The following is a 25,780-nucleotide window of genomic DNA, read 5'->3' as shown; positions in this document are numbered from 1 at the left end:
TCATGCTGGAAGGGGCTGTCAATAATATGGGTAGGGAGATGGAACAAGTTGATGTTCTGGAGAGGCAGGCCCTCTAAGTTTCAGGACTTATCTGGTCCAGGGACCCAGCTGGAGGTTGTAGGTTTCTGAAAGTTACCCTAATGCATAGAACCTTTGTAGAATCTTATATATTGCCCTAGGTGCTTGTTCTAGTTTGCTAGCTGTCCTGACCCGCAGGACAGTCAACGGGGTCCGCCACCTGCTGAGGGAAGAATGGCTATGGGACAGAGAGACGCAAGAAGGACAGCAAGACAGGATTCTGATCAAGCTGCAAATTTTATTAAGCAAGCCGGGTGTATATATACCGACTTGGGGAGGGAGTAGGGTATGTGGAGCATTATGATAGGAGGGAGTTCGCGCCGGCGGGAAGGGTTGGTTAGATAATTGGTGGGGAGTTCGCGCCGGCGGGAAGGTCCTGGCGGGAACCTATTTCCGTGAAGAACCTTGTTGTACTATATAGATGCCATTGCATTAGCCGGGGTGGCCATGTTGGCTCAATCGCTATCTTAGGTTAGCCTCTGGTCCCCAACATCTAGCTTCTGGAATGCAATATACTAGAAACGGAATGGCTTTTGAAAAAAGGAATTTAAGTTGCTAGTTTACAGTTCTAAGGCCGAGAAAATGTCCCAATTAAAACAAGTCTATAGAAATGTCCGATCAAAGGCATCCAGGGAAAGATACCTTGGTTAAAGAAGGCCGATGAAGTTCAGGGTTTCTCTCTCAAGTGAGAAGGCACATGGCGAACACGGTGTCATCTGCTAGCTTCTTCTCCTGGCTTCCTATTTCATGAAGCTCCCCTGGAGGCATTTTCGTTCTTCATCTCCAAAGGTTGCTGTCTGGTGGACACTGCTTCTTGTGGTTTTGTCATTCTGCTCTGCTCTCTCTGAATCTCTTGGCTTTCTCTCTTGTCATTCTCTTTTATAGGATTCCAGTAAACTAATCAAGACCCACCCAAATGGGTGGAGACACGCCTCCACCTAATCCAGTTTAACAACCACTCTTGATTAAATCACATCGCTGAGGTATATGAAGATCTTTGATTGGTTGTTCCAATGTCTGTGTCTCCTCTGGTGTTTTAATTTGACCGTTAGGCTGGACTATATATGTCTGTATAATATGCTTAGTGATCTTCTGCTGTCTCCATGGTGTGGAAGTATCTCAATTGGTTTACTTTGGAAGTTGATTTCCTTCTGTCATCTAAAGCTTTGTGTTTGTGGGATGGCTGTGGAGCGGGATGTGGGGCCGGGGCACGGTGGTGCCATGACGTATTGCAGTGCAGGTATAGGTGCACGTTGGGGATGCGATGCTGGCACAGGTCACGGGGTTGTGGAGATGCGGTGCAGGGGCCGTGGGATGGGGTGTGCAGCTCAGGCAGGCCATGGGGTGCAGGGGCAGGGTGTGGCGTAGGGGGCACAGAGAGTTCCTAGTCCCGACCCCAGTCGTGCCTCCTGAGGGCTCCGGGCTTTGGCACTAGGCTGGCTGCATCAGCTGGATGGTGTCCGGGCCTCTGCTTCTCAGGTCCTCCTGTTTGGCCACCAGGGCCGCCCTGTGTGGTGCAGAGACCCTCCCAGGTCACCTAAGCCCTGGAGCCCCTGTCTCAGCCACCCTCCCTTCCTTGTCTAGCTGCTCCTCGGAGCTGGGCTGGACTCGACCTTCCTCTTTCACCATCCCCAGCACCCTCTGGTCTGTATTCTTTGTGATCGTGAATTTACTTATTGTTCCTTCCATTCTCTCAGATTTTACTTTACATGTTATGAGACCACGATACTAGATGAATGAAAGTTTAGATATCACATCTTAAATTTTTTATTATTATGAGCTGATTCTTTTTATCTCTTGTAAGACTTGATGCCTTGAAGTCTAGTTGTTAGTTATTAATGCAAGTTATCAGACTTTTGGAGTTATTTTTCTTATGGCCACTTCTATCATTTTACTTTAAATGTTTCTATTTCATTATGCTCTAGATATTTCTTCTCTGTTTTTTAAATGTTTATGTGTGCGTTTATTTCAATTTTGCCCCCAATGTATGTTATTTGAAATATTAAATACAATTATTCACTCCCAGGCTGGCAGCCGCATGTGACTCTGACCACTTTGAATATGGCTAGTGCACTGAAGGGGAGAATATACCCCAGATCTTGAAGAATTACGAAGGAAAAAAATATAATATCTCAGTTATTTTTAATATAAAATACTTGTTGAAAGGACAGTATTTTGGATAGATTGGGTTAAATAAAGTATTATTAAAAATTAATTTCAGGTGTCTCCTTTTGATTTTTGTAACATGGTTACTAGAAAATTTAAATGACATATTCAGCACACATCTGTTGGGAAGATTATTAGTGGGGTATTTGGGTTTAAATCTATTATCTCTTTATGTGCTTTTTAATTGTCCCACCTGTTCTATATTATTTTTTCTCTCATTTCTTATTTTAATTTGGATTGATCTGGCATTTAAAAATATTGTTTTCTGTTTATCAGTTTGAAAACTACACACTTTTTCTAATCTTTAAAAGTTACTCTACAAATTACCACATGAGTTCTTAAAGTATTGACTTAATAATTTCAGTATTGATTGATACATTTCCTTCCTCTAGGAAAAATGCAAGAAGTTTAGACCATTTTAATTCCATTATCCCTTTTGAACTATATGCTATTTGTCATGGTTAGGGACAGGTGTCAACTTGGCCAAGTTGTGGTACCTGTTCATCTGATTGGGCAAGTGCTGGCCTGTCTGTTACAATGAGGACAGTTCATAGGATTAGGTCATGATCACGTCAGCTACATCCACAGCTGATTCCATTTGTAATCAGCCAAAGGGGAGTGTCTTCTGCAATTAGTGATGCTAAATGCAATCATGGGAAGCCTTTTAAGGAGGACTCAAAGGAGACAGGTTGCATTCCTGCTTTGGCTGGTGAGCCTCTCCTGTGGAGTTCATCCAGGCCATCCATCGGAGTCATCGGCTTCGCAGCCTGCCCTGTGGATTTTGGACTCTGCGTTCCTACGGTCACAGGAGACACTTCCATAAATTTTATATTTACAAGTGTTCCCTGTTGATTCTGTTTCTCTAGAGAACCCTAACTAATACACTATTATTGGTACTTACTAAAATAAAAGTAAAGAATAAATTATTCCTTTATGCAGTAAATGTTTTTAGATTTACCCAGGCTTAAAAAACAATTTTGGCTCTTTATTCCATTCTGGTCTTTCATGAAAGGTCATTTTCTTTCTTCCTGAAAAAAAACTTAGAACTGAGATGCATAGCTGAAGCTGGCATACCCTGTCAGTTCTTTTTTTAATTCTTTAATCTTTTAATTAAAAGATTAATTAAAATTTCTATTTAGAAATTAAGTATGGAATAAGGTGATGAGTATAGCTGCCAAGTTTTCAAGGGGTGGACTGTCCTGGTCAGGTTCATGTGTGAACTTGGCCAAGTGGTGGTATCTGTTTGTCTGGTTGGGCAAGTGCTGGCCTGTTTGTTGCTATGAAGACATTTCACAGAATTAAATCATGATCACATCAGCTGTATCCACAGCTGATTCCATTTGTAATCAGCCAAGGGGAGTGTCTTCTGCAATGACTGACCTTTAATCTAATCACGGGAAGCCTTTTAAGGAGGATTCAGAAGAGACAGGCTCTCTTTCACCTGGCAAGCTTCTCCTGTGGATTTCATCCAGACCCTCCATTGGAATCGTCAGCTTCACAGCCTGGACTCTATGTTCCCATGGTTATGTGAGATGCTTTTATAAATTTTATATTTATGGATATTTCCTGTTGATTCTGTTTCTCTAGAGAACCCTAACTAATACAGTGTCCATCCTCTTTTATTCCATAGTTAAAAATTAAAATAACATCATCTAGAACAATTTTTAGTAAAACCACTCATGAATATTTTAAAATATCTCAGAATCTGGAACATGTGCTAGAGAATAAACAGCAAACATATCAGTGTATCAGGTTCTGAAGTGTATTATGTTGAACAACTTTTCACTTCTCATTAATTCTATCTTTTATCCAGTTTTGGCAAAGATTCTAGCAAAATATGATATCAGCCATACACGTGGGTTCCCAAATGGGAGTGGCTGTGCCTCTGAGTCTAGTCAGTGCATTTCCACGTGTGTCATGGGACTGCTGCTGCCCGGGCCGTTCCCTGCCGCTGACGGCGCCTGTTTATGAGAGCAACCCGCTCAGCCGTGGCCCCGCGACTTGTCCTGTCACTAACAGGAAGGCGGAGGTAGCCCATGAGGTGCAATCACAATAGAGAAAACAGTAAGTCAGACCCTTCTATGTGTAAGTGTGCAAGCATTTTAAGATTTCATGGTAAACAAATATCTGGGGGAGGATTTTCCTGTATTTCAGAATAAGATGATGTTGATAATGTTTAACATATCTTATGATGAACTTTCAGATTTGACCTCCATTTTTGTAGGAATAGTTGCAATTACCAGCTGCACAGCCCTCTTCCCCAAGGGTCTCCATCTTACTCCCTCTTCCGGGATGGGTCAGGACAGCCTGGGTCTACCAGGAGGGTGCCTGGGCCAGGTGGGAGCCCCCACCACTCCCCCACTTCTTTTTCTTTTGTTTAGCTGAAGGTTATAATGTCAAAATATAAAGACTTCTAAGTTCTTAAAATGATCCTTCCACAATGTAAGGCAGCTCCATGTTGCAAAAATGCTGATTCATTGTACGAGGTTGTTTTCCTGACCTCATGTGCCTTTGCAAACTGCCAGCATCTTCTTTAGAAATTGGGTTTTCTTCGTGACAACCTCTGCCTGTGGCCCTTTGGCTGTCCAGGAATGGGCTGCAGCTTCAAGTCTAACCCTGTGCATCGACCCCAGCTGCCATTGGTCAGGCCTGAGCACACACACCATCCTGTGCCTTCCACACCCTTTGGCAGATCTGCAGAGGCTGGGATGGCACCGTTGGCTGCAGCACCTCCTCAGGGCAGGTGCCTGTGTTCAGGTGAACCTTGGCAGCAGCAACTACCTCCACTCGGCCAGAGGCCTGGCAGGGCCCGTCTGCGCCTGAGGAGGCCTGAGGCAGTGCTGGCATCCCTGATGGTCTCAGGAGTGGCTGTCCAGCCGGTGGTCTGGGCCTCCTCGGGGCCCCTGGGTGCAGCTGCTAGGAGGAGGGGCAGGGCTGCGAGTGTGTCCACATGGCCACAGGCACCTGTGCAACATGAGCCCGGGGCCAGGAGGCGCTTCTGCTCCATACCTAGGCCTCCTTCACAGCTGCACAGGCCACTCTTGCCTCTGCAGAGTTCCCACAAGGCCGTGTGGCTGGGTGCGCCCCTCACCTGGGCTGGCAGCCGACCTCACCTGTCAGTTTTTACTTGTCTGAAAGTTAGTTTACTTAGACTGAATTCTTAAAAGTCTTCTACAGGACAGAGAATGCTGGCTGGGCAGCTACTTTCCTTCAACAAGAGATGCTGTTCCATTGTTCATTGGATTCCACTTTTGCTGTTGAGAAATTAGCTGTCAGTCTACTTGTGCATCTTTTGAATATAACCGGCCTCCTTTTTTTTTGGCTGCTTTAAGGTTTCCTCCATCTCTTTGGTTTTCTACAGCTTCACTATGTGTAGCTACATGTGTCTAGTTACAGATGGGATAATTCTCTACTCTTATTTCTTCAGATATTGCTTCTTCCCCATTCTCTCTTATCTCTCTCTTTGGGACTCCAATTTTAGGTAGGTTGGATCTACTCACTGTATCCTCTATGTCTTTACCCTCACTTTTGTGCCTTGCACTTTTTGATTCTCCATGCTTCATTCTGGGTATTTTATTCTGAATTATCTTCTAGTTGATTGATTTTCTTGCATACTTTTTCTTTTACTTTTTTGGGTCAGTTTTGTTGAGGTATAATTTGCATACAGTGGAACTTGCTGTTTTAAGTGAAGACACACATGGAAGAAATTTAGATGCAGTCCGTCCATCAGTGGAAGCGACAGAGGCATGTGCTGCATGTTTTCACACCATCCTGGACACAGTCCGTTCTTTCTTTCTTTCTTTCCTTCCTTCCTTCCTTCCTTCCTCCCTTCCTCCCTCCCTCCCTCCCTCCCTCCCTCTCTCTCTTTCTTTTTCTTTCTTTCTTTCTTTTTTTTTTTTTTGGTATGGGCAGGGTCTGGGAATTGAACCCAGGTCTCTAACATGGCTGGTGAGGACTCTGCCACTGAGCCACTGTTGCCCACCCAGTCCCTTATGTCTTTTAACAGCTGCACTGTTCATCATAGCTGGGAGGACTGGTGGCACATGGGTTTTCTTTTCTGTTTGCCATTGTTCTAAACTGTGCTGTGAAGAGCCTCACACACCCATCTTTCTGCAGTCGCGGTGGTGGCCTTTGGGATGCTTTCCTAGATTTGAGGTTGTTTGGTCAAAAAAGTAAATGTATGTTGCATCCTGAGGACATTCCCTCTTTTATTTAACCCTTTGAGTTAATGTTATTTTTGCTATTATAATTGCTGTTGTGATGAATATATTGGTGATTGTACCTTTGACATCATTTGGAGCATTTCCTATGGTAGCTTCCTAGGGGCATGGACTTGTTATACATAATGCAACAGCTGTGTTCCCTCCCTGCCCTGTCCCCCCTTTCCTGCCCTGTCCCAGTCGGCACATCTGGTCACTGCAGGCTGAATGGGGAGGCCCCCTGCTGTGCCCCAGACGCCCAGAGCGCCCTGCTCTGTCCTCTCTCCACACCCCTTACGCTTGGCAGATCTGCAGAGTGGTGGTCGCCGCTGCTGGTTCACCTGGACACAGGTGCCTGCCCTGAGGAGGTGCTGCAGCCAACACTGCCTCCTGCTGCCTCCTTATGAGCCGCTTTCATAGACCACATGGGTTCCCTGCCCCTTGGCCATTCCCCAGGCTCTTCTGGAAATACCTCCACTGCCCCCCCAGCCCCAACTCCTTTGCATAGTAAAGCCATCATGCTCAGGGCATTGTGCTGGTTCATTTAATTGTCTGCCTCTCCTCTAGCCTGTGAGCTTCTTGTGGGCCCATGTTAAGAGACCTTATATCCCTGTGCCCAGGTTTGTAACCCCAAGATGCTCAGAGGTGGTACTGCCTTCCCACCTGCAGAGGAGGGTGCAGGCACACAGTGCAGGCGGCTGTCCCACTGTGCCTCACCTCCAAGCCCACACCTGTGCAGGAACCTTCAGGTGACCTCAGGAGTCCTTCAACACCGCCTCAGGGGAGATATGCCCTCCTCAGGGAAGCCTGGCGCTTGGCGGTGCTCCCTTCTCCCTTGTCAACCAGATTCCTGTCTGAGACCCCCCCAGGCTCCCCCCCCCTTACACCTTCTACCCATTGCTGAGACACCCAGCCAGTGGATGGGCCAGCAGAGGCGGGAGTGTCCCTCTTTGCTGGGTTCCTGGGAAGCAAGGGCTTGCCGGTGCTCCTCTCCTCCCCTCCTCCCCTTCTGCTCCTCTTCCTCTTTCCCCATCCTCCTTTTCCCCTTTTTTTCCCTCCCTCCCCTTTCCCCACTACTTCCCCTCCCCGCTCCTCTTCCCCTCCATCCTTTTGCCGCCCCCCTCCTTGTTCACACCTGTGGGGTCTGCCTGGCCAAGTGCCTGGCTCCCCCACCCTCCACGCCGCCCCCCCCAGCCTGTGGAGGTGACTGGGCTGGGCCTACAGAGGGCTGCAGGCAGCCCCTACCTACAAAGAACCCCGCTGGGGCTTCGCCCACACGCTTTCACCTGGGGCCTCCGTTGGGTCCTCGTCTCCCCACAGCGACTGCCCCTGCCCCGGCTCTCCATGCCCTCTCTGCTGTCCCCAGGAGATGGAGCTGGTCAAGCTGGATCCTGTGCTGGGCACCCACCAAGCCCCCAGTACACCCTTGTTGGATGGATGAAGGCATTTCTTAGAGTGTGTTTTCTTCTTTGGATTCCAAGAATCTGGTCTCAAAGTGTTCAGCTGCCAATGGTCTTTCCTTTTCTGATGGAATCTATCTATGTGCAGGGGCTGTACAAAGCAGACGAGAGGTTTGGGCCAGGCATCGAGACCTACGCGGATGGCAGCCAGGACGTGGGGCTGTGGTTCCGGGACCACCTCATCAGGCTGTGCCTGGAGATCCCCAGCGCCTTCTCCATCCTCAGCTACCCCGAGTTCGCCCAGCTCCCCCCTGGCTCTCGCGCCAGGATCAGTGTCTCTGACGAGGAGACAATGGAGTGGGGCCTGGATGAGGGAAAGGACCCGTTTTTCTATGACTACAAGCGTTTCCTTCTGGACGACAACCTGACGCTGCCTCCAGAAATGCACGTCTACTCGACGGACAGCCGCCACCTGCCCATGACGTCCTCCCTCCGGAGGGACCTGGACGCCCGGCTCTTGGCCACCAACCTTCCCCCGTGCATGGAGGATGGGGAGCCGTGGCCCATCATAAACGAGACTCCTCTGATGGTCAGAATCCAGAAGCATGTGTACAAGTTCAGGTGACAGGTCCTTCCTGCCAGGTGGGCGGCACGGGCCAGGTTCCAGCGTCCAGGCAGCGCTGGGCATGTGGGGATGTCCCTGTCTCCTGAAGGACACAGACAGAGGCCCTGAGCAGGGGACACCCAAGGGTGGGAAGTGGGGGTGTCGAGCAGGGGTGCCGGAGTCCCGCATCTCCTCGCCTGCTCTGGGGGGGCTGCTTGGCTAATGTGGAGCATGGCCCGACTTGTGGGACACTGGGGAGAGAGGTGCTGGGCCCAGGCTGCTGTTCTGCGGGGTTACATCTGCGAAGACCCTGCAGCAGGTAAAGCCTCACACGGAGCGGATCCCAGACAGAGGGGGGCCGGCATGGGGCCCCCCTCCCTCCTGAGACCAAAGACAGAGCTGCTTCTGCTGGTCTCCAAAGAACCCTGCAGACCTGGGAAAGCCAAATCTACCTAAAAAAATGCTGTTTACTTTTTTAAATTAAAATATTCAAGAACATTTAAATCCTTTTCCTAAATTTTGTCCTCAGATGCCACTAAAGTGCTTTAGAATGCCTGCTACATGGCACAGGCGGCTCTGTGCAATGCCTCCCTCCTGCCCCAGGGGCATGGACTTGCCCCTGCCACCCAGTGGCCTGTCTGTCCCCACCCCCTCCGCTGACTGGCGGGCCCCAGGACCCGGGAGGCCCAGCGCAGGCACGAGGGGTAGGCTGGGTGGTGCCACCCACTGTGGCCCCTGCGCCCGCTGAGCCCACTGAGCCCGCTGCACCCCTGCTCCACAGGCACCAGCCCGCGCATGCCCGCTGGAACATGGGTGCCATCCTGGAGGGGAGACGTGGCGGTGCAGCGCCCAGCGGCCCCAGGGAGCGGCTCTCGCGGGACATGATCCTGAAGGCCGAGGCCGGCGATGATGCCTGGATCCACGCAGCCCTCAAGGACGACCTGGCCAGTGCCGACGTGGCCGATGCCCAGGGCTATACCGCACTGGCTGCCGCTGCTGTAAGGGCTGCGCGCACAGGGGGCTGTAGGGGGCGGGGGGCAGCGGCTGAGGGTGGCGGTGGGGGGCACGGGGGACGGCGGCTAAGGGCGGCGGCTGAGGGTGGCGGCTGAGGGCGGGGCTCCCCGCAGGTGCACGGCCACACGCGCGTGGTCAGCCTCCTCCTGGACCACGGCGCCGACGTGAACAAGTTCTCCAACCAGGGCCTCACTGCCCTCAGCATGAGCTTTCTGCTCTTCTATTTGGCGGAGAGGACGCTGCCCGAGCCACAGGTCAGCCCCTCTCAGCACCACCATCAGACCATCTGTCTGTCCTCCACCTAGCAGGGAAATGAGCCCTGGAGGCCTGTAGGGAGGAGTGGGACAGGGCGGGGCCCTGCACGGTTCCTCGTGTCCCGAGCCCGCAGCCTTGGGTGCCAGGCCACGTCCGTGCCCGAGAGAGGGGCAGGTTCGCAAAGTGTCCTCTGGGCTGCTGTGGCCGGTCTGAGTCCCTGTCCCAATCCCCATCCAGGGCAGGCTCGATGACGAGCCCCAGGCCAGCATGAGTGGTCCTCCGGGCACACGGAGCTTAGCCCGAGGGTGATTTGGAGTCTGCAGTAGCATTTGGGCTGAGTGACCCTCACACTGTCCTCCAGGGCCTAGAGAATGTGCCCCAGGCCTGGCCGCAGGGGATCGGTGGATCTTGAGCAGCCCCTGGGCACAGGGCAGGGTCCCTGGGCAGGAGGAGGGGTCCCTCTGCTGTTGAAGCAGGCCGGGACCCTGCTGTCAGCCCTTGTCCATGAAAAAGGCGTCAATGCCCACAGAGGCTGGTGCCGCCTGCAAGGGCCCGGGTGACCCGCAGCCTGTGGGAGAGCACCTGGGCCCTGCACGACCTGCTCTCAATCTGTCCCGCACCTCCGCCTCATTTCTTCCCGGAGAAGCAGGCAGAGCTGCTGGAGTCACCCCAGCAGTCCTGATGCCGGAGCCCTGCTTCCCCCTCCTTTCTGTAAAGGGCGGTGCTCACAGGGCCTGGGCAGGTGAGGGAGGGCATGGGGGTGTGGCTCCGCAGACCCTGTACTGCCGCCAGCTCCTGGCAGGCGTAGAGACCACAGATCCGGCCCACAGCCCAGCCGAGCTGCGGCCCTGACTCACGAGAATGCCCCAGAAAATCGGAGGTGACACATCTCAGAACTGCCCGGTTTGCTTCACAGCAACGCTGATTTGCCTGCTCCATCTGTGTGGACACAGCTATGCTCGCCCAGGAACTGTTTGTTCTCAGCCAAAAGTTACTTACAATGGTGGCAGGTGTTCAGGCTAGAAGGCAAGCTGTCAATGAGAGGAAGGCATTTCCGTCCATAGGCCTGTCTGTCTGTCTCCCCTTCCAGGAAGCTCCAGGGAACAGGGCGGGTCTCCCAAGCCGAGGTCGGAGCAGGCCAGGTGCGGCCTCACTGGTGTCTGTGGGATCCGTGACCACGGAGACGCTGAGTGGAAGGGGCAGGAGGACGCGTGCTCGGGGCGCCAGGGGCTCAGTGTCTTTGGGGAGGAGTGGACATGGGAAGGTCCTTCAACAAATAAATGGCAAGAAAATGGAAAAGAGGAGACAGAGGTCAATGGAGCACTAACTGCATATTGGAAAACATTAAGATGTTGCTCGCTATATGTTTCAGATCTGACAATGGTGTGTGTGGTTGTGCAAAGCGTGTGAAGGGCACGACCAGAGCCACTTTGGCATTTCGGGCTTGGTGCTCGGGCGGCCGCCTTGAGCACTGAGTGTGGCTTGCTGCTCCCGTGTTTTCTTCCTTCTGAGGACTTTTCTTGTTTTCTTTGTACTTTCCAAAGGAAGGAGCCAGGAAAGGCGCACCCCTTCCAAACTCGACAGTCGTGCTGACCGAAGCAACCCCTGTGTCTTCCTTTTATGAGAACCCGGCGGCCAGCAGCAGCCCGGAGCTGAGGCCCGCCTCGCACAGCCCGCCAGCCGGGGATTCTACCGACCTGCACAGTGGCTCCCCACGGGAGTCCCTATCCAGGCTGGGCAGCGTCCACGACACAGAGAAGGGCCCGGACGACAGGCCAGGCAACGTGGACAAGTGCACACTGTGCAGCTACGAGACCAACTTTGAGTCTACCCTCTGTGTCCACAACTTCTCCATCGCGCTCTCCAAGGACGTCCTGGAGAAGAGCGCCAGGATCTACAGCCTGCTGCGGACCCCGTCCTTTGGCGCCGGTGGCCACGACAAAGGCACCATGAGGCGGATGGCACTGTCCATGATCGAGTGAGTCGCGGGCCCTGGAGGCGAAACGCCCGCGGGGGGTGTGGGGGAGGGAAGTTTCTGGAGATGCGCGCCCTGTTGCCCCATTGCTGGAGTCAGTGAGCGTGCTCATGCCGTTCCCCACACTGCCCGGCCCGGCCTTGGCACTGGCTGGGTGTGTCTTCAAGGGTCTCCCAGGGAGGTTAGCCCCAGTTGCTGGGTGCTGGGTGCTGCAGCTGTACGGGCCGAGCGCGGACCCACGCAGGCCCCGCCCGCACCCCGGCACCGCCCCACGTCCCGCCTACTCTGTCTAGACCCGCGGCTCTCAAAATGCAGGCGCGCACGCAGTGCGGGGGTCCGCAAGGCCGGAAAACTCGTCTCTGGGTGGTCCTGGGGCTTTATTTGCCTTTTTCACTGGGTGGGTATTTGCACCAATGGTGCAGGAGCCAGGCCAGCCCTGTGGAGCCCCAGTTGCCACCATGCGCCAGCCCTGCGCCACCTCCACGACCACGGTGGCCCGCGTGAGGAGGGGCCGCCTGACGCCCACCCCCCCCCCCCCCGCACACCCAGCGTCTGGTCCTGTCTAAGGACCTGGGCCAAGGGAGGGCCCCAGGTTTCAGCAAATCCGTTTTCCCAAGGACGAGGCTGGACGGGCCACAGAGCACCCGCAGCGCAGGGCAGAGCAGAAGCTGCAGCTCGCAGAAACAGCCTCTGGTTGAGTTTGGGGGTAGAGATAAAAACAAATGCCCACAGTCACCCCCAAAGCCCATTACAAGGGTTCTCCCTTTCTAACTCCGCGTTGCCTTCATTCACAATGGCCTTAATAACACGTCGACGGACCAGGAAAGGCAGGCCTAATGAGGTTTGCACAAGTGTGAAACAGTGCCACTCTGCCTGCTGGTTTTGTTTGGTAATTTTGATTAAAGACTTATTTTGCTAACCTGGGTTTGTAATTGTTACTTTTTAAATGAATTAGTATTTAAAAACTTTCTCAGTTTTAATTTGTAATGCAGTAAACACTGATGGAGGGAAGGCACATACACGAAAGCCCTTTGGGATCTCCAGGGAGTTTTGGGAGCACAGAGGGACCCCGAGTCGAACAAGTTTGAGAAGCACTGTTCTAGGCTGGGGGAACCCTCGGTGTCACATGCGGTGGGTGTGTGTGTGTACATGGTGTGTGTGCATGTGGTGTGCATGAATGCATGTGCATATGCATGTGGTGTGTGTGTGCATGGTGTGTGCACGTGGTGAATGTGTGTGCACGTGGTATACATGAAAGTGGGTATATGCAGTGAATGTGTGTGCACTGGTGTGCATGTGTGTAGTGTGAATGTGTGTGTGATGTGTGTGTGGTGTGTGTGCATGTGGTGAATGCATGTGCATGTGGTGTGTATGTGGGTGCACGTGGTGAATGTGTGTGCACTGGTGTGCATGTGTGTGATGTGCATGTGCAAATGGTGTGTGTGTGCACGTGGTGTATGTGCAGGTGCACGTGGTGTGTGTGCAGGTGCACGGTGTGTGTGTGTGTGTGGTGTTCCCTCCCCCGGCCTCCAAGGTGCCCTCTGCATAGGGCCAGGCCAGCTCTGACTGTGTTCAGTGGCCCCAAGGGGCTGTGTCAGGCGGGGTGAGGGGAGGCTCAGGGGTCAGGACTGGGCCTCTGTGAAGCGTGGCACGTTTCAGGGGCCAGCGCCCGCCCTGTCCCAGGAATGCTGTCCAGGCAGCTGGTATGGCCTTCACTTGGGCCATCCCTCCGATCTGTGACCATGTCACGCTGATCCTTCCAGACACAGAAACAGGTGGCTAACCATCAAGCTTCTGCTGCACCGAGGCGCTGACCCCAACCTGTGCCGCGTGCCCATGCAGGCGCTGTTCCTGGCGGTGAAGGCCGGCGACGTGGACGGGGTGCGGCTGCTGCTGGACAGTGGGGCCAGGACCGATATCCGGCTGCCTGTGCAGGTAGGCACCCAGCACTGGCCTCCGGGGCACCTGCGCCGGCCACTGGCCTACAGACCAGCTGCTCCTCGCAGGTCTGGGGCCGTCAGGCCCCTTGGTCTGGGGTCCCCGGCTGGCTCCCTCGGAGCAGGACTTCACCCAGTGGGGAGGGGCTGTGTCCAGGAAAGGGACTGGATGTGCATGTAGGACCCTGCAGTGCCTCGTCCTTTACACTACATGGGGTTCATTTACACTGCTCCCCACTGTTGGAAGCACACCGCAGGACAAGGGCCCCAAGGGGGCACAGGGATGTAGGGTAGAGGTCCTTGTTCTCCCCCCTCCCCAGGGAAGCTGGCGTCTTCATATTGAGATTCTAGCTTGCACTCGGCAGATCCAGCCAGCAAAATACTTAGCTGAGCAAAGAAACAGGTTTCCTGTTTCAGTGGGGACATACCCGATTTGACATTTCTTTCAGAAGTTTGCATATGTTTCTTCCACATTCCTTCTCGTTTTGCTTTTTGAGCTTGGCAGGGAGCACTTGGGTGCCCCTTCCTGCTGCTGAGTGGGGGCTGAGGCCTTGCCCCCAGGATGGGCCAGCCGCCCCCAGCCCCCTGGGCTCAGGCTCCGCCACCCTCAGTGGCTCCCAAATAAGCCCTCCTGAGTCGAGAGTGAGCTCTTTGGCAAGAGGAGTGTCACCATGGACTCAGGGCTTTTACGGGCTCAGCGCATGTGAATGGCGCTGCCTCGCATGTTCGAGGACCCACGAGCCTCCGCCCGCTGCCAGCCCTGGAGCAGCTGCTGAGGGGCCCTGCTGCCGAATCTGATGCTCATCCTTCTAGTGAAATCTTAGCTTCAGTTATATTCAGTTATATATTGTACTTTTTAACTTCTGATTTTCTATCTGGTTCCTTTTTATCGTTTTAATTTCCTTGTTCATATTCTCTATTTGGTGATATATAATCCTCATACTTCTCTTTAGTTCTTTAGACATGGTTTCCTTAAGCCCTTTGACCACATTTAAAGTAGCTTAGTTAGCAAGTCTAAGTTTGGGTTTCCTCAGGGACGGTTTCTATCGATTGCTATTTCCCTCTGTGTAGGGGCCACCCTTTCTTGTTTCTTTGAATGTCTGGTAATTTTTTGTTGAATACTGGATATTTTAAATAATATGTATTGGGGTGCATGGGTGGTTCAGTGGTAGAAAGCTTACCTTTCATGTGGGAGACCCAGGTTTGATTCCTGGGCCATGCACCCCCCCCCCCCCCCAAAAAATATGTATGGCAATTATCGAGGTCAGATTCTCTCCTCTCCTGGGGATTGTTGAGGTTGTTGTTGTTTGCTTGTTTAGTGACCTTTCTGAACTAATTCTGTGAAGTCTACTCTTTGTGATGTGAGGCTACTGAACTCTCTATTTAATAGGTTTAGTGGTCAGCTAGTGATTGTCGAGAAATTCTCTTAAGCACCTGGCCCAAGAAGTCTCCTCATATTTGCTGAGGGGCTCAGTGTGCATGTTGGGAAATATCTTCAACCCCCAACCAGGCAATTCACAACTCTGCTTCCACTTTCACTTTCTGTTCAGAGTCTCAAGTTCAGCCAGAGGTTGGGTCAAGAGTGCCATCCTTTTGAGTGGCATTGTCCATAGAATCACCAGACAGATCAAATAATGAGAATTCTTTAGGATTGAGGCATTGACAGGTCTCCAGTAGGAAAGCCTGCTGTTATTTTTCAAGGCTACTCCTAGCTGAGAAGCAGGGGATGGGGTTAGGGTAAATTAAAATGCTTCAAAACTCACTAGTCTTATCAAGATTCAGCCATTTTTTTGAAAACACACTCGAGTTGTTGCAAGCTTTTGGTTAATTTATAACATTTTGAAAAAGTTTATGCAAGTATTATCATTCCTTTTATGGCAGGATGAATTTTTGAAGCCTTTATTCCTCTCTTGCATTATTGCGTATTTCTTTGCATCCAACCTCCCCCTTTTCTCTTTCTGGAGCTCCTATGTGATAAATATTGGAGCTCTGGATCTCTCATGTATCTCTTATGTATCTCTTCTTTTTTTTTTTCCATTTCTTCATTTCTGCCTTTTTTGGGAGAGTTTCACAGCTTACTGTCCCCCCTCCCCTCCCCTAGTTCATGCTTCAGCTGGGCACATACTATTTTCAGTTCTATTATTTTTTTTATTTCTGTTATTATTTCAGTGGTTAAACATTAAACGTTTGAGATCTCCAGTTGATTTTCATCATGATGCAATATCCTCTTGTACCTTTCTGATGATATCAGCTGTAATTATTCTAAAATTGTCTCCAGTTTGCTCTTTCGCCCCATCTGCTTGGTTTGAGGTTTTCTGGGTGCTGGGTCTCTCATGGCGCTGACCTTCCGCATGTGCCAGGCTGACTGTGCACCTGCATGTGAGCGCTGTCTCTGCTGGCCATGGTCCCCTGGTGGCTGTGGCTGTCCAGCCATGTCCGTGTCCCTTGGCAGGGTGAAGAGGGGCTGGTGTGAGCTGTGGAGATGCTTCTCTCCCTAGGAGCCGTCAGGTGCCTGGAACCTGCCCCTCTACCTGGGACCCCTCGCTGTCTGTCCTGCGTGGGCTGATGGCAGGGAGGAGCAGGGGGCAGCGGGTGGACCTGTGGGTGGCTGTACCCCAGCTGTCCTCAGCGTTCCTCTCAGGTCCTACTGTCTGCTTCTACCCGTCAGGGAGCCTCCAGTGCTGCTTCTGCAGGGGCCCTTCTTCTTTCAGCAGGGCCTCCTCCTGCTGGGCCCGGGATGCAGAGAAGGCTGGTGTGGCCTCCACGTTGGCCTCAGGCCCAGTGCTTGCTCTGACCGGGCCTCCCTCTCCCATTGGGCGCACCCTCTGCAGGCTGGGCTGGTTCAGGCACCTCCAGGTTGCTGGAGCCCATCAGGCACCCATGGCTCACAGCTGGTGGGGAAACAGCTCACGCCAGCAGGATGCGGAAGTGGAGAATGGACAGGCCCCGGGTGGGATGGCATGGAAGGTCAGCGGCTGTGCGGCCACATTGCCCTGGACCTTGTCCTGAGGGTGTGCAGTGGTGGGGGAGGGGGAGGCACAGCTGCCGCCTCTGGGATGACCAGTCTGTGGGGCCTGGGCCACCCTGGAGGACAGCAGGTGTCATCCTGCCTGGGCATGAGTGGGACTGCGCCCCACGCCTGCCCCCTTTCCCGACAGCTGCGGGCCCTGACGCCCCTACACATTGCTGCTGGCCTGCCCGGGGAGGGGGGCGTCACGATCACGGAGCTGCTGCTGCATGCCATCACAGACGTGGACGCACGCGCCGCGGACCAGCACGAGACCTACCGGCGCGGCAAGGTGCACTCTCGGGACACCGGGAACAGGGGGACGGCGTCCCAGAGGGTCCCCGTGCACCATCCCCCGGGGACTGTAACCCACCCCCAGCCCTGCTCTGCACGGGGGACCCGCAGGCTGGGAGCCTTTAGGACCTCGGCCTCTAAGCTGCAGGGGCCCTGGGCTGGGGCTTACCCCTCCGCCTTGGCAGGGCCGGCGCGGTGCCCCTCGCGGGTCCGCTGTCCTCGCCAAGAGGCCGCCGCCCGGCTCTGCATCCCTTGCGCGCCTGCACGTTGGGTGGGGTGGACCCTCCCGGGCCCGGGACCCCGCGGATGGGACTGCTGCGTGTGTGCTGTGGGGGGGGGGGTGCAGGCGCTGGGGTGCGGGAGGCGGTGCTCGGGGTGGGGGCGGGGGGCTCGCGCTGGATCTCCACCCCTGATTCCCACGGTGATGCGCAGCCCAGACCCTGAGTGCGTGCTGTCCTGCCCTCCCCCCCAACCTCATAGGCTTATCGGTAGGTGCGCGCGAGGGGCCCCCCTCTTTCCGCGGAGGCTGGGTCGGCTTTGACGTGGGGGAGGGGCGCGGGAACAGGGCGCAAGGAGCCCACCTCCAGCACCAGAGAGGATTCCTCGGGAAGGCACATTAGACCCTCCCCTACCTGGACTCTCCTGGGGCCTGGGGCGAGGTGGGGAGGGGGCGAGGACTCGCCTTCTCTGTTTCCGCGCAGCTAGACCTGCTGCCTTCGAGCCTGAAGCTCAGCAACGAAGCGGGCCCCCCCAGCAGCTACTGCACCAGGCGGCCACCGCCAGACGAGGGGGGGCGGACAGCGCTGCACGTGGCCTGCGAGAGGGAGGGCAGTGACAAGGCGAGTGTTGGGGCGGCGGGTGGAGCCCCCACCCGTGTCTGGGGGTGCGCAGTGGGGCTGCGTGTGGGGGTCATTGTCCCTCCGGAAGCCGCAGGTCTGCTGTTGAAACTAAGACAAAGGCTGGTGTGTGAGGTCAGGCGGGGTGGGGCTGAGGCGGGGAGAGGCTGAGGCGGGGAGAGGGCTTGGGGTCTCCTCCTGTGCTGTGCCTATGTGTGCCAGTTTATGCACACGTGTGTGTTTGCACGTTTCTGTGTACGTGTCAGAGCATGTGTGCACATTCCTTGTCTGTATGTGTATGTGTGTGACTGTGCAAGTGTGCATGCTTGGGAGGCACAGACATGTACGTGTGCGGCTCTCAGAGGTGGAGCCCCCTCTCCTCGGGATAGGTGTCTACTGGGCCCAGGCAGGGGCTCCCAAAGCCCCCTTCCGGCGGCTCAGTCCAGCGGGTGCAGCTGGTGTTTTCCACAAGGCTAGGGGGCCTGAGACTGAAGTGGAGTGGGGAGCGCCAGAAGCCTGGGCGGACATGTGGCCAGAGGGATGTCCTGTCCTCAGCACATCTGGGTGTGCCTCCAGGCCTCCGTACACACGGCTGTGGGCCCCGCTCGCCGAGCACAGTCCAGCCTCAGCACTCACTGTCCTGGGAATTCGGCCTCTGATGTAACCATGTCACCCTCTCTGGTTGGGACCCCGAGGGGGATGTGGGGTGCACCCCGCCCCTCCTTGGGGACTAATTCCCAGCTAGCTGGGCACAGGGACCACTCAGAGGAGTCCAAGTGTCTGCGAAGGCATGAGGAAACTTGGGTACCCATTTCGGCTTTGCCGGGAGTGGCCAATGTGCCTCTGTCAGCCTCAGTTTACCCACGGTAAGTGAGGAGAACACCAGACACATCTATCCTCCGGGCAAGGTGGCAGCCATGCTTCTGTCCCACTACAGCCAGGGTGTGAGTGTGAGGGATGCATCTGAGGAGGGGGTGGGGTGAGGTTGGGGAGGGCAGGCCCTTTGGGGGCCCTCGTTGCCAGGCCCACCACCTCATGGTCAGAGCCCTCTGAGGGGTGCTGGGAGCCCAGGAGAGGAACGGGGACTGAGAGTGAGAAGAGGCCACTCAGTACGGTTGGCTTTGAATACAGTGCTTCCCACCTCCTGCGCCCCTTCCACTGATAACAGATCTGGAAGAGCTTGGGGACTCATCGTTAGGAGATACTAAGCATGCAGTATGCATTAAGTTAGGGACAATCAGCAGTGTAAAAGCCCAGGCCAGAGCCCATGGGAGCTGCAGCCTTCCAGCCATCATGTCTGCATTCCAGCAGACATTCCCAGGTGTCCTCTGCAGACTTGTGCTGGCATCTCGCTGGCTTGGCGGGTGCCGGGGGAAGGGCAGTGGCCTGGCGGCTGGGGAGGGTGTCAGCAGTGCCCAGGGGGAGCAACTCCCTGTGTACGTGGCGCTAGGGGAGGAAGAGAAGGCACCCACCGCTGCTGCTCAGCAGAGGGGAGAGCAGAGGGATGTCCCTGCAGGGTAGGGAGGCAAAGAGGGTGAGGGTGGGTTGGGCCTGCCTGTGCTGAGGGTGCCGCCTGCAAGTGGGCGGGTGGGTGTCCCACTTGTGGCTGGTGTCACCGAACCCTGGGGACTGGGACGTCCCCTCAGCCATAACTTGCACTCCACGCCCTGCTTCTATAGTTCCGAGCTCCCGACTGCCCCCTGGTTCTTTGAAAACAACTTTAAACCAGTTTGTGCCTAGATTGCCCTCCCAGCATTCCAATCGCAAACGATGAATGTTGAGAAGACATTTCATTTCCTCAGTTTGAGGTTTCACCACCCACCCACTCGCCCATCCATCCGTCCCCATTCAGCACTGGGCACTCGCTGTGCCGGGCAGGCGCCTTAACCCGTGGGGCTTCCGCCTTTTTCCTGTCCAGTATGCCAGGGACGTCGTCCGGCTCCTCCTTTCCCACAAGGCGAACCCCAACACCCTGTGGAGTGGCCACTCCCCTCTGTCCCTGTCCATCGCCAGTGGGAACGACCTGGTGAGTGACCACAGCGACCTGACTCCCTGTGAAATGTCTGCTCCTGTGCCCCCCACCCCCCAGTTTCGGTTCATTAAAGCTGCCGGAACACAATGTACCAGTATTGGGTGGGCTTTTTCAGTGGGGTTTTATTAGGTTACAAATGTACAGTTCTAAGGCCATGAAAACGTCCAAATTAGGGCCTTGAGAGGAAGACACATTTCCGAGGAAAGGCTGCTGGCACTGGGGCCTCTGTGCAGGGGAAGGACTCGGGGCGTCGCTGGCCCCTCCCTCTGGGTTCTGGTTTCAGTGGCTCTCTCCAAATGTCTCTCAGCCTCTCCAGGGAAAACTCTGGATCTCATCTCTTAGCTTTGCTGAGGTCTGAGTTTCCACTTTTATCCTCTCATGCTGCCCTTCACACAACCACCCCACCCACCCATGCGTCCGTTGCAGGTATCTTCCGTCTCTCCTCATATGTCCAATATCTGTCCATCATTCATTCTCCCATCCAAACACACATCCAGCCAGCTCCTCGCCAAAGTTTCCATCCATCAGCCTACGCTCAGCCACACTTTCATTTGACTGTTTCCTACTGCGTGTCCCGCGTGCCAAGCACCCTTGTGGGAACTAAGTGTTGAGTGAAGAGGGCTCTTGCTCTCGAGGCGCTTACATGCTAGTGGGGGTTGTGGGGAGACAGAAGCCATTTCAGGTGATAAATGTTATGAAGAAAATTAAGAGGACAAGAATGGGGGTAGCTGGGCTCCGTGAGCAGCGTGGCAGGAAGGGCTTCTCTGGGGAGGGGACATTTTTGCACCTGAAGAAGCTGAAGCCCTTGGTGTGGATGGCAGGGGCCCCTCCTCCCCTCTCTTCACACACCTGCCTCCTTCCATGCCTGCCACGTGCTTCCTGGCGCACCCGCTCTGTGCTCAGGGAGGGTAGCAGAAGAGACCCTCATTCTCAGACACCCCTGAGGGCACCACGCCCTCACCCCTCACTCTGGCCGCAGCTGCTGACTCCGGTGGCCGGGGGCCCTGTGGGAAGAACGGTCCAGAGGCCACCTGGCCCAGAGGCCGGCCCCCCCAGGAAGCAGGGCCTGCCCGGCAGGTCCCCAGCCCCCACCCCACAGGGGCCACGATCCTGAAGCTCTCCCAGCTCTGGCTGTCCTGCGGGGTTCACAGCCTGCTGCCAGCGGAGCTCGGTGCAGGGGCCTCGCTCTGGGGACTCTGGTGGGAGGGACAGCGATGCACCGATGCTGACGGCCAGTCTGTGCTCAGGTCGTGAGGGAGCTTCTGTCCCATGGTGCTGACCCAAACCTGCCCCTGACCAAAGGGCTTGGCAGTGCCCTGTGTGTCGTCTGTGACCTGACTTACGAGAACCAGCGCAGCCTGGACAGCACGCTGGCCCTGGTGAGGGGGCGGGCAGTTCCTGGGGGGAGGGGCAGCTGGCCCTGGGGGGTAGGATGGGCTGGTCCTGGGGGGAGCAGCTGGCCCTGGTGGGGAGGGTCATGCCACCCTGGGTCTCCTCCACTGGCACCGGTTCCGGGCCGTTGGGGGGTGTCCTGCCGCCCCGCCCTGTGTGCACCAAGCCTTGCTACTGCAGACAAGGCAGGGCAGGACGGCAGACTGACCTCTGACGTTCTCTGGGCCTTACCGTATGTGACGTAGCGAAAGCGCTCAAGGGGCCAGGGTCCCTGAGCTTGTCTCGGGACTCGGGCTCAGGGAAGACCCCGCCGTAGCGTGGTCTGGCTGCGGGATTCTGTATTTCTCTGTGTTGGGGTGGGCAAGGGTCAGGAGACCCTGTGAGAGGCCGGCTGCGGGGAGGAGTGGGTTAGGGGCTGCTGTCCCAGGACTGGAGCGGGGCTTTCTCACACTGGGGGCAGGGGGCAGCCTTTAGTCCTCATAGGACTGCCTCGATGGCGGTATGGGCTGCAGGGGACAGCCTGGAGGTGGCGAGGACAGGGGAACCGACTGCCTCGATGGCGGTATGGGCTGCAGGGGACAGCCTGGAGGTGGCGAGGACAGGGGAACCGGGACCATGTCCTCAGCCGGGCAGGAGGTGGGGGTGCCTGTGGGATGCCAGCGGTGTGGGGGTCCTGAGGTGGGAGGGCCCGATGGGAGGGCAGCGAAGCTGTCTGCAGCCCAGGTGCCAGGGTCTAGCTGCTGGCCTCAGGGCACTGGGCAGCCAGGGCTGGAGGCTGCCCCATCCCAGGGGGCAGGCAGGGGAGAAGCGGGGTGCTGTGCTCATGCCCTGCATCAGTAGCAGGCAGGGACGGTCCCGCTGTCCATTGGTGCCCACTGCCTGGCCCAGCCCACACCCACCTCCTCTTCTTCCACAAAGGCCTGGAAGGGGCTTGAGCTGGGGAGCATGGCCGGGGGCACCGACTGGTCAGTGAGGGCCTTTGGGGAATGACCATGGCTTCGGCCTGGCGGGGGGAGAAGCAGGGTCCCGGGGTGGGTCGGGGCAGCCCCTACTTTGCCTGCTCTGCACCTGGCAGGACGCATCATCACTGCAAAGACGTGGGTGTAAGCCCTGCCCTGTGTGCCCTGTGCTGCTAGGGACCCGCCTCCAGGCTCGTCCAGAGCGAGTCTGAATAGAGGCCACAAAATGGGAGTGCTCCGGGGGAGCCATTTGTGCCCTGTGTGCACTGTGTCAACAAGCGAGCCAAGTGCACACAGGCTGGGGACACGGCCATGCCCTTAGGAGGGGGTCAGCCCCGGGGGGACGCCATTTGCTTTTAAGAAGTCAGCGGGAGTTCAGTGCCCAAAACAGTTTCTGAGGTGGTTTGTCAGATAGTATGTACACATGCACACACGCATGCACAGACACACAGCACACATACACATGCGCACATGAACACATGCACAGAAACACAGCACACATGCACACACGAATGCACACACACACCACACACATGGACAGACACAGCACACCTGCACAGGCACAGCACACACCATACATGCACACATGCATGCAAAGACACACACCACACAAGAATACACACATGCACACACATGCACACACATGCATGCACAGACACAGCACACATGCACACACCCATGCACAGACACATGTACATACTACATACATGCACACACACATAACCACAGGACACATGCACACCCACAAAGCACACATGCACACACATGCACAGACAGCATACATACAGATACACAAACACAAAGCACACATGCATGCACAGGCACAAAAACTCAGCACACATATATATGCACAGGCACACAATACACATGCATAACATATGCACAGATACTTGCACATACAAACACAGAAACACATATATACAACACAGACACGAACAGCTACACATGTGTAACACATGGACATACACAGGTGCACATATGCACAGACCCACAGACACACACCAACACACACACACAACAAATGCACAGACACAGAGACAGCACTCGTGTAACACGTAGGCACATACACATGCAAACACACAGCATACATGTCCAGTACATGCACAGGCACAAACACATATGCCAGATACACACAAGCACATAAACACAGCACACACACAGATGCATAGCACACACATTAACAAATACACATGTGTAACATGCAAAACCACACATACAGAAACATGCACAAATGCATGTGCAAACATTGCATGCACATAACAACTATGCACACACACATGTGCCTGTATATGCACACATGCCCATTTTGCACACATTTATGCGCACCCGTGCACACACACACATGCTCACATGCACCTACTTTCATGCACTGCGGGTGTGCTGGGGCTGTGGCAACACAGGTGTCCTATGGTTTAACCTCCTGTCACGTTGAGTCTGGTGGGGCAGAGGTACCTAACAGAGGTGGCTGGAATTGCAGCTGCTGTTGGGACTTGGAGGGTGGGGTACTTGGAGCTGGGCTGCCTCGAAGGATGGGGTATCAGGGAGGGCTCCCCGAGGCATGGGTTGCCTTGTTGTGGCTGTGATGGTCCTTCTGGGTCCAGCTGAACAACTTGTCGCAAAGTTGGGCACTTCCGCACCGTCTTCTCGCTGACCTCCCTGGGCCCCACGTCCGCACCCAGCGGGGGTCCCACAGCCTCTGGATTTTCCTCCCCAGATCGACCAGCTCATCGCTCATGGGGCTGACATCCTCAGCCCCGTGACACTCATACAGGGGGACAAGGTGGCAGTGGGCACGGCCGTCGACTACGGCTACTTCAGATTCTTCCAGGTACCCCCAGGGTCTCTACTGCTCAGAGTTCGTGACAGGAGGGGAGGGGCTGCACTCAGCCCTGCTGGGGGGTGGGCTCCCGCTTCTCTCTGGCCAAGCTGGGCTGAGGCGCTTAACAGGGCTCTGAGCTGAGCCTTCTTGGAATGAGAAACGTGGCGCCGAGTGCGTCCTAGGAGAGGAGCTCGCTGTGCCGGGAGGCGTTTAGCATCCTCTTAGAGTGCCCTCACAGCCGCTCTGTCCCAGGCCCCATTTACTAGCGTCACCCCAGCTGGCGGGGCCGGGTCCTCCTTGCCTCCTGGGTCGCCGCGGTTACTGGCGGTAACCCCCGGTGCTGCAGGACCGGAAGATCGCCCACTGCCCCTTCCATGCTCTCATGCCGTCCGAGCGGGAGACGCTCCTGGCCCGGAAGAGGCTCCTGGAGTACATGGGCTGTCAGCTGCGCCGTGCCGTCTTCACCAAGGAAAGCCAGTGGGATCCCCAGGTGCTGTGCCTGAGCAAAAGAGGTGAGTGGCTGCGGGGTGCGGGCGTAGGCGTGGGGCATAGGCACGGGCGTGAGAGTGGCGCACCGGTGCAGGCACGGGCATGGGCGTGGAGTGGCGCGCGGATGCAGGTGTGGGCGTGGAGGGTTCAGTAGCTTGGGTGCTGGGAGGCGGGTCTGGTTCCGGCTGCTGCCCAGGGCCCTGCACGTCGCCTTAAGCACCCAGAGCGGAGCAGGTGTCCTTTGCTCTGCTGAGTTGCCCACTTGGGATTTCAGCCTCCTAGAAGCCACTGGGTGTCCTGGCTCCATGTTCCCACCTGGGTCCAGAATCCTTTCCTCCTGCGGGGCCCACCTCATCCTTTGGGCTCCTGTCCTCCAAGAAGAGGTGTAAGAGAGGGTGTGGAGAGGGTCCTGGGGTGGAGAGAGGGGCTGGGACGCAGGACCAGGGCCCAGCCTGAGGGTTCAGGAGCTCCATCCAGGAACTCCGTGAGTGCCCGGCGTTAGCTTCCCTGCAGCCACCTACCCCTGTCGGCAGCAGCAGGCTTTCTGTATGCCACCCAGTGGCAGGGATGCCTGCTCAGCCCTGGACTCGGCTGTGCCGTCTGGTGGGCTGCGGGTCCCAGGACAGCGTCCCTGGCCCGAGTGGAAGGACCTCAGGGCAGAGCTGGTCCCCTTGGGTGTATGACCAGCAGCCAGCTTGTGACTCCTGGGCAAGGCCTTGGGCCTCAGTCTGGCTAGCATGGCAGACAGCCATCCCGAGGGCTGGCCCTGACCCCCTGTGCAGAAAACCTCCTGCTGGGGTCTGGGCTTGAGGTTTCAGGCTGGGATAGGAATTTGGCCCAAAAAATTGAAGGGAGCCCCTTGCTCCCATGCCTGCGTCCGTGAGGGATGCCGGGCCCCTCGAGCATGCTCCCTGGGTCGTTGGCCTCCCAAAGGCAGGTGGTCTGCTGCCATCTGTGACTCCCACGGCAGGGCCACCAAGACACCTGTGCAGAACACAACCCCCTGGGCAGGGCCCCCTCAGCTCCCCTTTCTAGTCCTGGTGGGACTCACCCTGCACACCAACCCCGGCCATCCCCTCACCCACACCGCGTGCCCCATAAGTACACTGACCTGTCATCCCTCCCCTCCCATCACACACCACCCACCCCCATACTCACCTCCCAACACCGACCACACATGTATCACAGCCCGCCATCCACTTACACCCATTTGCACACACACCAGCCTCTACGCCCCCCCATGCCCATGTAATCGCCCCCTGCACAACCTCACACACACAGACCCACTCGGCCACCCACTCACAATCACCACTCATACACCTGC

General features: G+C 55.7%; 1 protein-coding gene across 11 annotated transcripts in view; it reads left to right on the top strand.

Annotated features, from left to right (window-relative positions):
• Positions 1–25,780, top strand: part of ANKMY1 (ankyrin repeat and MYND domain containing 1) — a 66,444-nt gene that overhangs the window by 5,459 nt on the left and 35,205 nt on the right. For 10 of the 11 annotated variants that reach the window (XM_077155624.1, XM_077155619.1, XM_077155625.1 and 7 more), the window contains 11 exons: positions 7,992–8,464; positions 9,229–9,445; positions 9,575–9,715; positions 11,261–11,694; positions 13,455–13,626; positions 16,787–16,927; positions 17,631–17,768; positions 19,684–19,791; positions 21,045–21,176; positions 23,863–23,976; positions 24,314–24,479. In XM_077155624.1, coding sequence (XP_077011739.1) covers positions 7,992–8,464; positions 9,229–9,445; positions 9,575–9,715; positions 11,261–11,694; positions 13,455–13,626; positions 16,787–16,927; positions 17,631–17,768; positions 19,684–19,791; positions 21,045–21,176; positions 23,863–23,976; positions 24,314–24,479 — 2,236 coding nt within the window. The remainder of the gene's footprint in view (positions 1–7,991; positions 8,465–9,228; positions 9,446–9,574; positions 9,716–11,260; positions 11,695–13,454; positions 13,627–16,786; positions 16,928–17,630; positions 17,769–19,683; positions 19,792–21,044; positions 21,177–23,862; positions 23,977–24,313; positions 24,480–25,780) is intronic. The other variant, XM_077155623.1, reaches the window with a different exon arrangement.

Source organism: Tamandua tetradactyla, chromosome 3 (assembly GCF_023851605.1).
Source record: "Tamandua tetradactyla isolate mTamTet1 chromosome 3, mTamTet1.pri, whole genome shotgun sequence".
Classification (NCBI taxonomy): Eukaryota; Metazoa; Chordata; class Mammalia; order Pilosa; family Myrmecophagidae; genus Tamandua; species Tamandua tetradactyla.
The sequence above is the reverse complement of the archived record's forward strand: the minus strand, read 5'-3'. Positions and strand labels throughout refer to the sequence as shown.